At 37.9% G+C, this 18,101-nt stretch overlaps 1 protein-coding gene across 1 annotated transcript; it reads left to right on the top strand.

The window, feature by feature from the left end:
• The first annotated feature begins 461 nt into the window (after window positions 1–461).
• On the top strand, window positions 462–16,189 carry LOC133663899 (NAD-dependent protein deacetylase sirtuin-2-like). Its single transcript, XM_062068626.1, has 16 exons — window positions 462–617; window positions 744–790; window positions 909–957; window positions 3,700–3,810; window positions 3,889–3,930; window positions 4,002–4,108; window positions 4,264–4,320; window positions 4,421–4,489; window positions 4,571–4,700; window positions 4,761–4,820; window positions 4,926–4,981; window positions 5,057–5,133; window positions 5,216–5,267; window positions 5,361–5,428; window positions 10,933–10,999; window positions 14,553–16,189. Exons 1-16 carry the CDS (start codon window positions 602–604, stop codon window positions 14,670–14,672), a joined length of 1,128 nt encoding a protein of 375 aa, XP_061924610.1. The 5' UTR covers window positions 462–601; the 3' UTR covers window positions 14,673–16,189.
• The last annotated feature ends 1,912 nt before the right edge of the window (window positions 16,190–18,101 follow it).

The raw sequence follows: 18,101 nt of genomic DNA, 5'->3' as shown, positions 1-18,101 counted from the left end.
ATTTGTATACTCTAGCCTTTAAATAGACCCCCCTTTTAGACTAGTTGATCTGCCGTCTCTTTTCTGCTTTGCCCCCCTCTCCTTTATGGAGAGGGGGGGCACATCTGCCGTCCCCTCCAAGGTTTCTCATTGTAGCCCATTGGGTTGAGTTTTTCCTTGCCCTGATGTGGGATCTGAGCCGAGGATGTCGTTGTGGATGTGCAGCCCTTTGAGACATACTCGTGATCTAGAGCTATATAAATAAACTTTGATTGATATTATAGTACTTGTGTATTCGTAAATTGTTCAAGTCGCATAATAAAACATGTGTAAGTCCCAGCGTCAATCGTACTAGTACTTGAAGGTTTAAAAACGTATTTAAAAAAAAAAAAAAAGAGGCAATATATTTTTTTTTTCTTTGAGGAAACACAGAATGTGTTTGTTATGAGGGGAACCAAATACGCGCTTAACGTCACTTGAAACCCGGATCCTATTTTGAGGCGGACAATAACATAGGCTAACTGGCTGGTGGCTAATCGCGAGTGAATATCAGTCATAACTGTGTGAAAACAGCAAGATTAAGCGGGCCCTAGAACTAGGAAAGGGTCCAAAAGGTGAATAAATGTCTGATGCATCAGGTAGGATAAATGTCACATTATTCGGATGACGTCATTTCTTCGCTCTTGTTTAGCTGGCCGTAGCTAGCATAAACGCCAACAATTGATTCCCAAAACTGTTCATTGTGAATTGTTTTACGTTTTTAGGACCTCCTAATAAAAAGGAAGAAGAAGACACTACATCTGAGCCAGAGGTAAAAAATACTGGATACTTGCATATCCAGCATGCTATCACGAGTAGACATTGTAGCACATATAGTGAAACATGACCTAATTAGTACAATGACGTCGTTTCACTTGTTTGTCTGCTAGGAGCAATCCGACGACAGCAGTGAAGAGGAAGCAGTTGGAAACTCAGAGAGTAAATCATAATATCTTTATTTATTGGTCATCACTGTAGTTATCACCGTGACCTAAGTTGTTTCTTACATTAAATTTGATATATGAGTTGGGAAATTGTGTTAGATGTAAATATAAACGGAATACAATGATTTGCAAATCATTTTCAACCCATATTCAAATTGAATGCGCTACTAAGACAAGATATTTGATGTTCAAACTCATAAACTTTTTTTTTTGCAAATAATAATTAACTTAGAATTTCATGGCTGCAACACGTGCCAAAGTAGTTGAGAAAGGGCATGTGCACCACTGTGTTACATGGCCTTTCCTTTTAACAACACTCAGTAAACGTTTGGGAACTGAGGAGACACATTTTTTAAGCTTCTCAGGTGGAATTCTTTCCCATTCTTGCTTGATGTACAGCTTAAGTTGTTCAACAGTTCGTGGGTCTCCGTTGTGGTAATTTAGGCTTCATAATGCGCCACACATTTTCAATGGGAGACAGGTCTGCACTACAGGCAGGCCAGTCTAGTACCCGCACTCTTTTACTATGAAGCCACGTTGATGTAACACGTGGCTTGGCATTGTCTTGCTGAAATAAGCAGGGGCGTCCATGATAACGTTGCTTGGATGGCAACATATGTTGCTCCAAAACCTGTATGTACCTTTCAGCATTAATGGCGCCTTCACAGATGTGTAAGTTACCCATGTCTTGGGCACTAATACACCCCCATACCATCACTGATGCTGGCTTTTCAACTTTGCGCCTATAACAATCCGGATGGTTCTTTTCCTCTTTGGTCCGGAGGACACAACGTCCACAGTTTCCAAAAACAATTTGAAATGTGGACTCGTCACACCACAGAACACTTTTCCACTTCGTATCAGTCCATCTTAGATGAGCTCAGGCCCAGCGAAGCCGACGGCGTTTCTGGGTGTTGTTGATAAACGGTTTTCACCTTGCATAGGAGAGTTTTAACTTGCACTTACAGATGTAGCGACCAACTGTAGTTACTGACAGTGGGTTTCTGAAGTGTTCCTGAGCCCATGTGGTGATATCCTTTACACACCGATGTCACTTATTGATGCAGTACAGCCTGAGGGATCGAAGGTCACGGGCTTAGCTGCTTACGTGCAGTGATTTCTCCAGATTCTCTGAACCCTTTGATGATATTACAGACCGTAGATGGTGAAATCCCTAAATTCCTTGCAATAGCTGGTTGAGAAACGTTGTTCTTAAACTGTTCAACAATTTGCTCACGCATTTGTTGACGAAGTGGTGACCCTCGCCCCATCCTTGCTTGTGAATGACTGAGCATTTCATGGAATCTACTTTTATACCCAATAATGGCACCCACCTGTTCCCAATTTGCCTGTTCACCTGTGGGATGTTCCAAATAAGTGTTTGATGAGCATTCCTCAACTTTATCAGTATTTATTGCCACCTTTCCCAACTTCTTTGTCACGTGTTGCTGGCATCAAATTCTAAAGTTATTGATTATTTGCAAAAAAAAAATGTTTATCAGTTTGAACATCAAATATGTTGTCTTTGTAGCATATTCAACTGAATATTGGTTGAAAATGATTTGCAAATCATTGTATTCCGTTTATATTTACATCTAACACAATTCCCCAACTCATAGGGATCAATAAAGTACTTTCTATTCTATTATATTCCATACTTGCCAACCCTCCCGTTTTTAGCGGGAGAATCCCGTTATTCAGTGCCTCTCCCGACAACCTCCCGGCAGAGATTTTCTCCCGACAAACTCCCGGTATTCAGCCGGAGCTGGAGGCCACGCCCCCTCCAGCTCAATGCGGACCTGAGACTGAGTGGGGCAGCCTATTTTCACGTCCGCTTTACCTCAATATAAATACGCTTGCAAGTTCCGAAACGAATGGAAACAAGAATTTCAGTTCATCCAGGACAGTTCGAAGGGGAAGGTGTATGTTGCCTGTAAATATGTAGAACAGACTTCTCCATTGAACACGGTGGCCGAAATGATTTCTCAGTCATGAACAGAGAAGTTAAACAGGACAATACTGCCATCTAATGGATAGATAATTCAAGTATTTCTTTTATGTAAATAAAATAAATATATATATATAGCTAGAATTCACTGAAAGTCAAGTATTTCATACATATATATATATATATACATATATATATACATATATATATATATATATATATATATATATATATATATATATATATATATATATATATATATATATATATATATATATATATATATATATATATATATATATATATATATATATATATATATATATATATATACAGTGGGGCAAAAAAGTATTTAGTCAGCCACCCATTGACAATCAATGGGTGGCTGACTAAACTGTATATATATATATATATATATATATATACACAGAAAACTGTATAAATATATGTATATATATATATATATATATATATATATGAAATATATATGAAATACTCGAGTTGGTGAATTCTAGCGGTAAATAACCCCGCCCCCAACCCCGCCCCCCCCCTACCCCCCACCTCCCGATAATGTCTCAAGGTTGGCAAGTATGTTCTATTCTATATGGAAATGGGGTTTGTATTTATTAATGGAAAACCCCTTGAGATGCAGCATTGGGTTTTCATTAGTCAATAAAGTGATTAGTAGTGTTGATTAAACTATTAATTTATATACTATTGTGCAACAATCATAAGCCACCATTAAAAGTGGAGTTAATTTTTTTGCTCTTGTCCCTGTCATCCTGCCAGTGGACTTCCTGCGGAATTTGTTTTCTCGCTCTTTGGGCCTTGGCTCAACAGAAAAGGTTTTGGATGATTTGACTTTGGAAGGAGTTGCGCAATACATTCTAAGTGGCAAATGTGAGTCTCCGTCCGTGCTGTTTCACTTTGTCATCAACTTTTGTGGTGTAAAGTTGACTACAATGTGCTTCTTTACAGGTAAAAATATCATCTGCTTGGCTGGTGCAGGCATATCTACATGTGAGTATTTAAAGGGAAGAGATAGTTGTGTTTAAACAAGGCTTCACTTCAATAACTCAAAATGTGCACAGCGGCTGGGATTCCCGATTTTCGCTCACCCGGTACTGGCCTGTATGCAAACCTGCAGAAATATAACCTTCCATACCCAGAGGCCATCTTCCAGTTAGATTACTTTAAGGTTGGTTGATGGTTTTTTTTGTTAAAAGCAAATGCAACTGACCTAAAATCATAGACTATAACACTGTAGTATGCCTATCATGATTGCTCACAAAATAAATCAAATGACAGTGAAAAGGTAACTTATACACTTTGGACCCCTTTTTTTTATCCTAGAAACATCCAGAGCCCTTCTTTGCCTTGGCCAAGGAGCTTTTCCCTGGAGAATTCAGGGTAAAACCAAGTCAGCCATGATAACATACTGTACATGCCTTGAATGATAACCTCAGCAATGGAATCACTTCAGCTGTGTTTCCTCTTTCTTTTGCTACAGCCGACCGTCTGTCACTACTTCATGAAGCTGCTGAAAGACAAGGGTCTTCTCAAACGCTGCTACACGCAGGCAAGGAGAAAAAAAATCGGGTCTCTTTTTCATACGTCCACCAGTTTCCGTACTAATATTGACTTGTTTGTGACCATTTAGAATATCGACACACTGGAGCGTGTGGCCGGGCTTAAGGGTGGCGATCTGATTGAAGCTCACGGAACGTTTCACAAGTCCCACTGCGTCAAATTCACCTGCCGCAAAGAGTACGACCTGGACTGGATGAAAGGTGTTTATTTAGGTTATTTCCACTTTCAGTTTTGGGACTAAAACTTCCTTCTCTTCGTAGAACAAATCTTTTCGGATGACATTCCAAAATGTGAGAAATGCAACAGTCTGGTCAAACCAGGTCAGTTTCCCCCCCGATTTAATTTTTCTACTGTCCCTTCAACAATCTACCTTACTTTTGACCAAAAACATGTCAGTCATCCTCTGTGCGTCCTCCTTTTCCAAGATATCATCTTCTTTGGAGAGAGCTTGCCTGTGCGGTTCTTTACCTCGATGAAGACGGTGAGCTGACATGAAGGCTGCATTTGCAAAGGATGCGTTGCAAGTTATCTGTTTATTTTCTCTTGGCACATGCAGGACTTCCCCCGCTGTGATCTTCTCATCATTATGGGCACGTCTCTGCAGGTGCAACCTTTTGCAAGTCTGGTCAACAGGTACTGTGAATCATTTAAACTTTGGCTGAATAGTTTGTATCTTTTCTCATTCTCCCTTCCTCTGTTGTTTTTTTCTATTCAGGGTTTCCAAAACCTGCCCCAGGTTGCTCATCAACATGGAAAAAGCCGGCCAGGTGAGGTCCTTACCTTATATCTGATAACTTGGCTCCGATTTATGTAGTATTAATTGTGTGTCTGGTATACTTTAAACCATATTGTTTGTTTAGTCTGACCCTATGCTAGGTATGCTGGGTTTTGGAGGAGGGATGGACTTTGACTCAGATAATGCTTACAGGTAAGATGTGATGCACCTACCGTATTTCTATCCAGCTATTTCACACACCTGTCTGCAGGGGTAGGCGGATCAATACAAATATAAACAGAAACGATACACAATATAGCATCAGTATTTGGTAGTTACTAGAATGCCATCCATCCATCCATTTTCTACCGCTTATTCCCTTCGGGGTCGCGGGGGGCGCTGGAGCCTATCTCAGCTACAATCGGGCGAATGATTAAAGAAATATTTTATATTGTCCCAAAATAAATTTCTATTTTTTAGGAAATAAAATTATTTTTTGTATCCAAACAACAGAATAATAAGTTCTTGTTACATTCTAATAGAACGGTATATGGGTCTGTGTTGCAGCAGAAAGTAACAAGCTAGGAACAGTAAATTAGCAACTAGATGCTTGTAGGATAAGGAACTAGCAAACGGATACCAGGTAGAAGTTTATTTAATTGCAACAGAGAGGTGCACAGGAAGCCGACTAACAAGTAGAGAACGATCCAGCACAAAAGGAGGAACCCAGGTGGAAAAGTTAAGTTAAAGTTAAAGTACCAATGATTGTCACACCCCCTAGGTGTGGTGAAATGTGTCCTCTGCATTTGACCCATCCCCTTGTTCACTCCCTGGGAGGTGAGGGGAGCAGTGGGCAGCAGCGGTGGCCGCGCCCGGGAATCATTTTTGGTGATTTAACCCCCAATTCCAACCCTTGATGCTGAGTGCCAAGCAGGGAGGTAATGGGTCCCATTTTTATAGTCTTTGGTATGACTCGGCCGGGGTTTGAACTCCCACCCTACCGATCTCAGGGCGGACACTCTAACGACAAGACCACAGAGTAGGTAACTAGGTAACTAATTAATGAGAACCGGTTGTGCTGGCAGGACATGAACAGAAAGTAAAGTGGCTTCAAAACACAAAGACCAAACAGGAAATACTGACCAAACAAGAGCACCAAGACAGGAAGTGATTCCAAAACACAGGAAGTAGAAACTACAAATAAGAGCGCTGGACAGGTATTGAAACACCAAACACAGGAAAACACAAACACGACCAAACTGTCGGTAGCAAGCCTGACATAATAGTTTTAAAGAAATTATACAATATGAAATTGTATTAAATTTAGGAGCCTTTGTAACCTGTTTTCAAATGGTTCTATTATCTATAAATAAGTATATATCAGCACAATATTATAACTATTTCCTTATTCTCTTTTATTACATACAATTGTTTGAGCAAAACAAAGTCAATAGCACACAAAAGCTAAACAAAACCAAATTCTACTATCTATTAGACATTCTAACCCTTTTTGCCCTGTATGTGTCCAAGGAATTATTCCATGAATTTGTAAACATTAACAAAAAAACCCTATTTAATATCGCCCTTATCACTCTAGTATCGATCATATACTGATATTACCCTTGCTGTCCACGCTAACAATTCATAGCTTGATCCGCCCTCCTCACATTGTGGCTACAACAATGCTGACACTCCAACAGTTATATTATTCTCTCTTAAGACTCTTATGAATATACTCATTAATTTCATGTTAATAACTGCATACTTTCTTCTGTAACCCGTTTCCATCGACACTTCCTGAACTTTTCAATGTACTTATTTCTTATTTTCTTTAAACTAGCTAGCTTAGCTAGCACGCCTGCTCCTGTTTGCTCTCGGTGTGTAACGTGTGTCACGTCCCAATACTTGATAATGACACATAAAATACTAAGAAATGCAGTTTATTTGTGGTAATTTAAGTGATAATTATTAACTTAGGGGAGTGTCTCCACATTGTGTATGGAGATACACAATTAGCTGCTAGCTAGTCAACCGGCAGATTAAAAAAATGCCATATTAGCCAGAGGGTATCAGCGTTTGTGATCAATTTTAAAAGCTGGTAATCGGAAATGATGATAATGTGTATCTTAATGAAAACCTTCCAATACTGATCCGTGGCCGATCGTTCGCCACGTCCCTACAAATAATATATTGTGATATATATCGTTATCGTGATATAGATTTTTAGGCCATATCCTTGCCTACGCAGCAAGCATCTTGACTCTTGCATTTTGTTACACTTAGCACGTTTCCGTTTCGAGTTCAGTCTTAGAAACCTGGATACATAGCTTTCACTACACCGACTATCTCCTCCCCCTGTAAACCCTCCCACATAGGGTGCATGTAACTCTAAAACAAACTTAACGCTGCGTTGGTGCAGACCCTGAAGGCTGTGTTTTCTCATTTTGTAGGAAATAACCTCCTGTGTATAATCGACTCATTAAGAGCGCGTACATCCCTTCTCTACGAACAGACACCTTCTCCGATGTTGGATAAACACTTGAAAATGAAAAATTACTGTTGTAAAGCATTGATAAGTTCCAGCTTCAATAACACTTGCCTTCTTTCTTTAATTACCAATGTACGCTCGTGACAAAGGAGTCTAACAAGCTAACTTATCGACAAGAATTGTGGTTGCTCACACTGACAAAAAGCAATAAAAGCAGGGGTGTCCTGAGTGCAGCCCTGGGGCCATTTGTTGTTTTCAATGTCCCAATTTAATGGCTCTGGTTTTATCATTATGTTTGATAAGATGATGAACAGGTAATGCTAACAAACCATTAAGGCCAAGTTGGTGAAAACAATATCTGATGGAGGTAATGATTTGTGTGGCGATTACTGGGATAGGCTCCAGCCCACCCAAACCCCCATCCCCCCTGACTCCCCGCTACCCCAAGAAGGACAATCAGTAGAAAATGGATGGATGGATAATGGATACTGTACTGTACTGATGAATGGATACAGTCACCTTCTGGTATATTCAACCAGAAGATGCCAAAGACAAAGATTATTATTGTCTCTGTTAGAAATTGTTCATTGGTGTGTTTGTTTTGTTTGGAAGATCATTTGATTTACCTCCAGCGATTTTAATTACCATTTGTTAAAGTTAGCAAAATGTATTAAAAAACAATATCCACCTCATTTATAATTGCCTCTTTCCTCAAAACGATTTTAATACAATTATAAAACAAATTGTCCTACTGACGGCAATTGCAATGTAGTTTTAATTATATTTATACACGTTTAGGTATAAAATCCCAATAGAACATGTCATTTCTAATGTACATTTTTCTGCTTGTATAAAGAACAACATTTCAGTACTGTACCTTCTTTTAAAGGCCTACTGAAATGAATTTTTTTTATTTAAACGGGGATAGCAGATCTATTCTATGTGTCATACTTGATCATTTCGCGATATTGCCATATTTTTGCTGAAAGGATTTAGTATAGAACAACGATGATAAAGATCGCAACTTTTGGTATCTGATAAAAAAAGGCTTGCCCCTACCGGAAGTAGCGTGACGTAGTCAATTGAACATATACGCAAAGTTCCCTATTGTTTACAATGATGGCCGCATGAAGTGAGAGAGATTCGGACTGAGAAAGCGACGATTTCCCCATTAATTTGAGCGAGGATGAAATATTATTAAATGAGGAAAGTGCAAGTGAAGGACTAGTGGGGAGTGGAAGATGCTGTGAGAGCCGGGGGTGACCTGATATTCAGCTGGAAATGACTACAACAGTAAATAAACACAAGACATATATATACTCTATTAGCCACAACACAACCAGGCTTATATTTAATATGCCACAAATTAATCCCGCATACAAACACCTAGGTGTTTGTTATGCTAGCTCCTAGCTACTAGCTCGAGCTAGTTATAGCTCGAGCGGGTAATATGGACGGGATCCTGTATATATAACCCGCCAATACAATTCAAACACCTGCACAACACACACACTCACTCAGCCCAAACAACCGTTCACCTAACCCAAGGTTCATAAAGCTTATATATTTAATCAAAGTTACGTACATGACACGCACGTACTGGCAAGCAATCAAATGTTTGGAAGCGCGCGAGTGGGACCTGATATTCAGCTGGGAATGACTACAACAGTAAATAAACACAAGACATATATATACTCTATTAGCCACAACACAACCAGGCTTATATTTAATATGCCACAAATGAATCCCGCATAAAAACACCTAGGTGTTTGTTATGCTAGCTCCTAGCTACTAGCTACTAGCTCGAGCTAGTTATAGCTCGAGCGGGTAATATGGGCGGGATCCCGTATATATAACCCGCCAATACAATTCAAACACCTGCACAACACACACACTCACTCAGCCCAAACAACCGTTCACCTAACCTAAGGTTCATAAAGCTTATATATTTAATCAACGTTACGTACATGACACGCACGTACGGGCAAGCAATCAAATGTTTGGAAGCGCGCGGGTGGGACCTGATATTCAGCTGGGAATGACTACAACAGTAAATAAACACAAGACATGTATATACTCTATTAGCCACAACACAACCAGGCTTATATTTAATATGCCACAAATTAATCCCGCATAAAAACACCTAGGTGTTTGTTATGCTAGCTCCTAGCTCCTCTATTAGCCACAACACAACCAGGCTTATATTTAATATGCCACAAATTAATCCTAATGCTATCTCCTAGCTACTAGCTACTAGCTCGAGCTAGTTATAGCAAGCGATCAAATGTTCGGAAGCGCAGCTGTGTACTCACGTTATCGCAACTGTGTATCCAAATCAAAGCCCTCCTGATAAGAGTCTCTGTTGTCCGAGTTCTTCCATCTTGACTGCATCTTTCGGGAATGTAAACAAAGAAGCGCCGGCTGTGTACGTGTTGTTGCTGACTTCCCTCGCAAAATAGACACTTCGCACCGACAACTTTCTTCTTTGCTTGCTCAGCTTCTTTCTCCATAATGCAATGAACAAATTGCAACAGATTCACCAACACAGATGTCCAGAATACTGTGGAATAATGAGATGAAAACAGAGCTATTTCGTATTGACTTCAATGGTGTCCGAATACTTCCGTTTCAATGATTGACGTCACGCGCATACGTCAACCCTCAGAGGCGTTTCGAACCGGAAGTTTAGCGGGAAATTTAAAATTGCACTTTATAAGTTAACCCGGCCGTATTGGCATGTGTTGCAATGTTAAGATTTCATCATTGATATATAAACTATCAGACTGCGTGGTCGGTAATAGTGGCTTTCAGTAGGCCTTTAAGATGCTAGATTGGTGGCTGCTACCAATGTTGTTGTTGTTGAACCTAGTTGTGATGTATACTAACTAAGAATTCTGTTAAATGAATGACATGTTACGTCTAAGGTATCACTGAGTTATGAATATTAAGGGTATTATTTGCAACACCGAAGAAGAAAAAATCTACAGTGTGTTATTCAACAGCAAAAATATTTTAGAAAATCGAAGCTACAGGAAAGTAAATTAATAATTTATATACAAAACATAGACAGAGGAACATTTTAGCACATTGCTACTCTGCTGCTCCCACCGCTGATATAAAAGAGGATGTAAGTTTTGTTTCCGTCTAAGTGAATTAGTATCAGAAATAGCTGGTAGAAAATGTTTGATCCAGATAATACATGGATGGTTTCTCTTTCCTCCCCAACCAGAGATGTCGCTCATATCAGTACATGCGATGACGGCTGTATGGCACTAGCTGAGCTGCTGGGATGGAAGGTAATATCACTGTTTTTTACTTCTATGTTTCTTCAGTAATTTTTTTAATTGTCAGGCACTTCACTTGCAACAACAATTTAAAGCATTTGTGCTGTGTTGATGAAAGAAATTACTTTTTCTACTCTTAAAGTGGTACTATGCTATATATATGTGTGTGTATATATATATGTATATATATAAATTGTGTGTATGTATGTATATGTGTGTGTACAGTTTATGTATGTGTGTATACAGTATATATATATATATGTATATGTTTATATATATATATATATATATATATATATATATATATATATATATATATATATATATATATATATATATATATAAGCCTGTATGTATGGGTGTGCGTGTATGTAGATATATATATGTGTATATACTGTATATTTGTCAAAACAAGAGCACTACAACAGAAAGTGATACTAAACACAGGTAAATAATGAACAAATTCCAAACTGTACGCCCCCCTCACATAACGGATTGCAGACGAGGGTTGTACGGTATACCGGTATTAATTAATTAAAATGTTACAATACTGCTTTTGAAAAATACAGATACCGTTTTTTCATCCATATGATGCTGTGCGACGGTGACTACAGAGCCGAGGAGGTGCATGATGTTGAGTTTGTCAAAACACACACACAAAGTGCATACAAGCAATAACATCATGGAGCGGAAGAATGGCAAAAAAAACGTCAATTCTACTGGTTAATGCGTGAAGCGCAATATGGAGGTATTTGGGCTTCAAAACTAAAAACAGGGAGGCGCCACGCTGCAAGAATTGCTTTAAAACGTGCCTCGCCAAATGTGGCGATTAGTATTATCACCTTTGCTTCAAACTTAAAGCATTCAGAGCTGCACAATGAGTTATAAAGAGTGACAGGTAATATTGTAGTTGTTACACCTACATGCAGACCGTATTCGAGGAGCACGGGGAGATATTCCCTCCAGGCCGATGTTTTCGTCCGGGGTAACATCCTTCACTTTAACCGGCAATGGGTCTGGTAAGCTCTGCTTTCAAACGAGGCCGCCGATTATTATTAGTTTTGCAGGACGAAACCGGACCTGTTCATCACTCTACTGCGCAGTGCACAGTGCACACTCCACCCCTCTCTCTTTACTCGCCCACTCACTCACTGACATCACTCAGCCAACACTTTGCCATTCTCGCAAACACACATACGCTACTCTCATAGCATAGTTAACCAGCTCCCCTGCTGTGCACATGTAGATACGTAGCAGACGGCTGCTTGTCTCGATGCCAAATATTAGCGGAGTTAAAACAGCCCAATTAGCTAACTAATGCAAGTGAAATCACTGAATTTTGTAACAAATTACTACAATTTGTGTTGTATCTTTTACAATGTGAGTTTTGCATGCTACATGGCTTATCTGTATACTTTTATCCATAGTTTTGTTTTTAGTATTTACTAATAATCGGATTGTTCTTAAAGTACAGACCAGGAGGTGTAAATCATAAATAATATAGCTTTTTATTTTATTCTAACCTAATCATTGATTATGGCAGACTATATGTACCGGGTAATATGGAAAATTGTAAATTGTTGTTTGAGTGCAACAAGAAAAGCCCAATGTGTTTAATACCTTTTATTTGTTAACCATCTGAAATTGTTCTTTGAGTGCAATAGGAAACATTTGTTTAATGTATCGTAAGATTTTCTGTTAAAATAAAGCCAATATTGACATTTTTTGTAGTTCCCTTTATTTTTAAATTATCGATATACATTTTGGTACCGGTACCAAATTATTGGTATCGGGACAACCCTATTGCAGACATTATAAGGCGGTCCCAGACAAAACATAAACAATAGGACGCTCAAAAGAAAGGCTCTAATTTTCCAAAATGCACTACCTCGATGCTAATATACTTTGGCTTTGTCATATAAGTGCTACTGGTAAGCATCAGAGACTGAAACTGAGCATTAGACTCAGTAGTGTAAGACAAAATACTGGACAGTATAGTTATAATTAGCTTATTGTTAAATTTCAAATAAAAAAAATATTTTATTGATAAAGAATTAACATTTATTAACACATTAACACATGCCATTGAGTATTTGTATTGATTCCCAGGTACTAGGAATTGGCACCGTATTGGTTCAAATGTGAATGATACCCTCCCTACTTCTCGCACAGCTGTTTTGTGAACAAAGCACAGTTGGACACTGGGATTGTCCAATAGTCATTCAAATATATCCACTATCTAATTCTTCTTTACTGTTCGCTAATAGCCATTAGCATGTAACCGCTTGAGAAGGTGTCGTGCACTGACCAATTGCAACAGAGTAGGCTTGGTCAGGAAAAGAGGAGAGAATGCAGATTTACCCAGTATCAATCCAAATTCAATCAAAGTTTATTTATATAGCTCTAAATTACAAGTGTCTCAAAGGGCTGCACAAGCAACAACGACATCCTCGACTCAGATCCCACATTAGAGCAAGAAAAACTCAACCCAATGGGATACAATGAGAAACCTTGGAGGGGACCGCAGATGTAGGGGACCGCAGATTTGGGGGACCCCCTAACCCACTCCCACTATGAACTCCCACCACTTGAGTGGAGACAAGTCCCCAACCAATGCACAAATGAGTGGTCCACCCCGGGTACCGACTTTAAACAGCTATCGCGTCATCTGTGGTTATCTAATAACCTCTCCACGCAGGAGAGGGGGGCAGAGCAGAAAAGAGACGGCAGATCAACTGGTCTAAAAGGGGGGTCTATTTAAAGGCTAGTGTATACATATGAGTTTTAAGATGGGACTTAAATGCTTCTACTGAGGTAGCATCTATAACAGTACACATTAGGATTATGGAGTATTTTTGTTTTTATAGTGCTGGGATCCAGTAGCATAGTATAGGACCCCCTTAAGTACAACTAAAACATTGTATGAACGAACTGAATGAAAATGTAGTATTTCAAATGTATACTCTTGCTTGTACAGCTTTATGTCGTACAAAGTTTGTACTCTTTCCTGCTGCCTGATTCACTTCAACATATTTACCAATAGGCGTCGTTATTTTGCTCCAGTTGTGTAGTAGAAGAAAACATATAGTTTTTTTCATTACAATAGGATGGACCTTATATATCCCACAATGTGGAAATTCTGTGGTTGCAGTGCAGATTTACATACGGTAAAAAAGTAAAACGTAATAAAAACAATAGAAAAACTAAATATGAGTAAAGATAATGATAATAACCCTATTGCATGCTAAATGATTGCACTATTTACAAATTATAAAACAACAACACCAAATAGGTTATTTCTATTTTGGTGAATTTTAGATTGATATATGTTGGAAATATGGCTTAGTTTAAAGGACATATTGTCAGTTTCTTGTAAATGCACACCAGCAACAGAAACCACAGACAGCTTCAAATGTACCCTCTGTGTTCCTGTGCTCTGTGGTCGCCCGTCACCACTGCGGAGGGTCTTCTCAGTATTGCACTGTTAATATTGCACCCAATTGTTGGTTCTTGTGTATGACATCCGTGTCAATTTGAGTCACCAAAAGTTGTCTCGTGTCACCAGGCTGAGCTGGAAGAATTAGTCAAGCGAGAGCATGCCAGAATCGACGCTCAGGACGTGGAAGGAAAGTCGAGCCAGAGCCAAGGAGCAAGCTCTTCTTCAGTGGCACCAGAGTCCAAATAAGAAGTGTAATCCTTAAGAAAGCTAGATGATGGTAGAAGTTGTCCTTTGAAAGGAGATTATTATGGCTATATTTATTGTTCACACATGAAGCTCTGTGTAAACTAACATGCTCTAAACTGCATTTGTTTTGCACTTCAATGAAACATCTTATGTCTGTTCAGTTTTTTTTGATACCGTATACCACACAGCTGTTTATTTTCCTGTGAGGTGTGCCAATAGATTTTAGTGAGTTGACTGTGATGGGTACTCAAGATCAAAACATCTATCGATCTAATTGAGTGCAGATTTACTGATGCTTATCATGGCCATTCCACTGCATCGGTTGCATTTGTGTCCCTAGGAAATAAAATGCATATAAATTCCCGATAAAATTAATATATTTTTTTTACTTAGCGGATTGAATCGATTGCATATTTACCTAAAAAAATGTAAAATATTGATTTAAAGTACTTTGACTTCACCATGAAATATAATACCTGTAATTTATAATACATGCATAATATTTTGTATCAATCACTATTATTATTGAAATATTTTTTAATATTATTATTAATAATAATATCATGCAATCTTTATTTTACTTTTTTATTTTATTTTCATTCTCTTTGACTAATCCCAATGGGAACAAAAAAAAACATTACATTTAATTATATTAAGTCCATGCTCAATAAAAATTAAGTCAATAAATAAATGGTATTTTTTATATGCGTTACTTCCGTTGTTCAACAATATGTTTTATTTAAAAACAGCAATTTGGTTATATTTCACAACTAAGTCGTCACTGTTACCCTAACTAAATTTGGAATATTCAACAAGTAACATGATCCACAGGAAGTTGCATAATTCAGCTCCTATTCAAGCCATGGGACCGCCAAAAGTAGGTCCACTCATTTATGTTTCTGTATTTCCGAAGATACTGTTAACGACAGAGCGGGGGGTAAAATTGTAATCATTGAATAATTTTGATTTGCTATTTTTGAAACATCTGATTAGCATAAATGCTATGTAAATTTTGTGTATTTGCTAATTGTATGCTAAAAACTCACTCCTGTTATTTTCGGTCGTGGCATTTTAGGCTCGTTTTGGCTAATAGACATTTTGTGTAGTTCATTAGATTGAAAGTTGAAAAAAAGACAGACAATAGGTTTATTTTAGGAGAATTACAACAACTAAGTAATATGGTGGAATCTTATAACCAGTCTGCTTGGTTTGATCTAACATTGTTTCTCTTGTTACAGTCAAAAATAATTATGTAATGGACTAACAATGAACAATTTTGTACTGTAAGTAAAGTGAGGTGGGTCGTCAGTAAGAACAGTGCAATCTTTAATCTTTTGGGGGGGGTGATGTGGCAGTTTTGAAATATTTAATTTGCTTGGACAGAAATTGCAATATTCAACAACACATTATGTGTGTTCAATACAAATATTGACCAAAAAATTACAATGCGATGTAACATCTGTTTAATGAGTGAACTCAATATTACCATATATGTGCAAAACAATGCATAAATAAAGTCTGGCAATAAATTTTACTTTTTTTAAACTAATTTATGTTTCTTGTCTTATTGAAGATGTCTGCTTTATTGTTCAACCGCATGCATTTAACCACTTGTGTGAGTGATAAGCCCTGATTTAGGTCACACAAACACAACCACTAAAAACATTCTAATAAAGCCAGGGTGAAATGTACAGTGCAAAATTACACTCAGTGAACTTTCTCACAGCAATCAATTTTCAAAACAGTAAATAGAATGAGCAGCACAATTAGGGGGATTACACTAAAAATATAAAACCGATTTTTATCAAACATTGTAAAGGGGTGACAAGGGTCAAAGAAAAATTGCATTTTGATGAGCTTCTGGATAAAGAAGTTATTCCCAGAACGTGTTACTACAGTTCGAGCCACTTAGAATTTGGTTTGTTATCCTCCATTAATCAGGAAGTGGTCTACATCTGACATTTGTGTGATGTAAAAGTAGTTCTTAAACAACATTTCTAATGGAGATGTAAGACTTTTGCACAGTTGATCTTTAATGCCTTCTTCTTTGGTTGTTGAATTCTAAGGACTATGCTCGCATCTGTCGAAATAGTTTGGGAAAATGTCCTTCTGTGCTGCACCATGACGGTGCATAAAAAAGGCCTGGTTGGATAAGTTTAGCCTGAAAGAACTTAACCAGCTCCCTAGTTAGTTAACTATATCCATATCTAGATTTGTAGTGAGCATTTGCATGACTTTATATCTTCCTGCCAAGTCTGGGAACATGTCAGCAACACTAAGCTTACTTTGTTGAGCATTTAATATGTAAGTTGAGTTTGTGGGAGCCACAAAAGAATATAATACAGTAAATTACAATATAATATTGTTCATAATTATCACCCCAACATCTCAGAACATACACTGAAATGTTTGAAATCACATTTAAAAAAACAAAACACTGTAAAAGAATTAAAAGCACCATGTCCTCCCTTTTGGACAGCTGAGTAGGAGTACCCCAAGGACTAATCTTGGACCAGCTGTTGTTAAGTGTATACTGGATATTAATCATCTGTTCAGATGTAGGCAACCCAAATGTACGCAGATGTACAGTATATGCCAGCTTTTTTAAACATGTTGCAGGCATCAAATTCCAGTTGAGCTAATATTTGCAAAAAATAAAGTTTTCCAGTTTGAATGTTAAGTATCTTGTTTTTGCAGTCTATTCAATTGAATATAGGTTGAAAAGGATTAGCAAATCATTGTATTCTGTTTTTATTTACCATTTACACCAGTGGTCCCCAACCTTTTTGTAGCTGCGGACCGGGGGGAGGGGGTATTATTTTTTTTATTTTTTTCATAAAGAAATACAATCAGGTGTGCTTACGGGCTGTATTCCTGCAGACTGTGTTGATCTATATTGATATATAATGTATATATTGTGTTTTTTATGTTGATTTAATTAATTAATTTATTTTATTTTTTTTAAATTTCTTGTGCGGCGCGGTACCAATAGGTCGGGTCCGCGGCCCGGTGGTTGGGGACTACTGAGTTACACAACGTGCCAACTTCACTGGTTTTGGGTTTTGTACAATATAAACACATGACTATTGAACGTATTGGATTGAACTCAATTGTAGTCGTCAATGTAGTTTTATTGTTTGTTTTACATACGTGGTTATTTATAGACAATAGACATTTTTACATAACTTGTAAATACATTATTTCTTAATATCTGACCATAAACGTACTTTGACTACATTTATGCACATACCCAGGCTCGCTTAGCCAAATCTACTAGTGGTCGCAGAGAATATTATAATAGGCCCTCTTTAATTGGTCCCAGGCCTGACCATAGTAAAGTCATTTCTGCCAAGTTGGAATTATTCATTATAAATTGAATATTTTCATTGCTAGAGCATATCTAACCTGTTTACTGTTTTGTAAATATGG

Source organism: Entelurus aequoreus, linkage group LG13 (assembly GCF_033978785.1).
Source record: "Entelurus aequoreus isolate RoL-2023_Sb linkage group LG13, RoL_Eaeq_v1.1, whole genome shotgun sequence".
Lineage (NCBI taxonomy): Eukaryota > Metazoa > Chordata > Actinopteri > Syngnathiformes > Syngnathidae > Entelurus > Entelurus aequoreus.
Note: the sequence above shows the minus strand (reverse complement) of the source record. Positions and strands in the feature narration are given on the sequence as shown.

What these genes read in the sequence shown, in the direction of transcription:
- LOC133663899 (XM_062068626.1), top strand. An exon ending in TTTTCCCTGGAGAATTCAGG is followed by an intron (nt 4,321 to 4,420) that starts GTAAAACCAAGT and finishes CTTTTGCTACAG; the next exon opens with CCGACCGTCTGTCACTACTT. An exon ending in CTGAGCTGCTGGGATGGAAG is followed by an intron (nt 11,000 to 14,552) that starts GTAATATCACTG and finishes TCGTGTCACCAG; the next exon opens with GCTGAGCTGGAAGAATTAGT.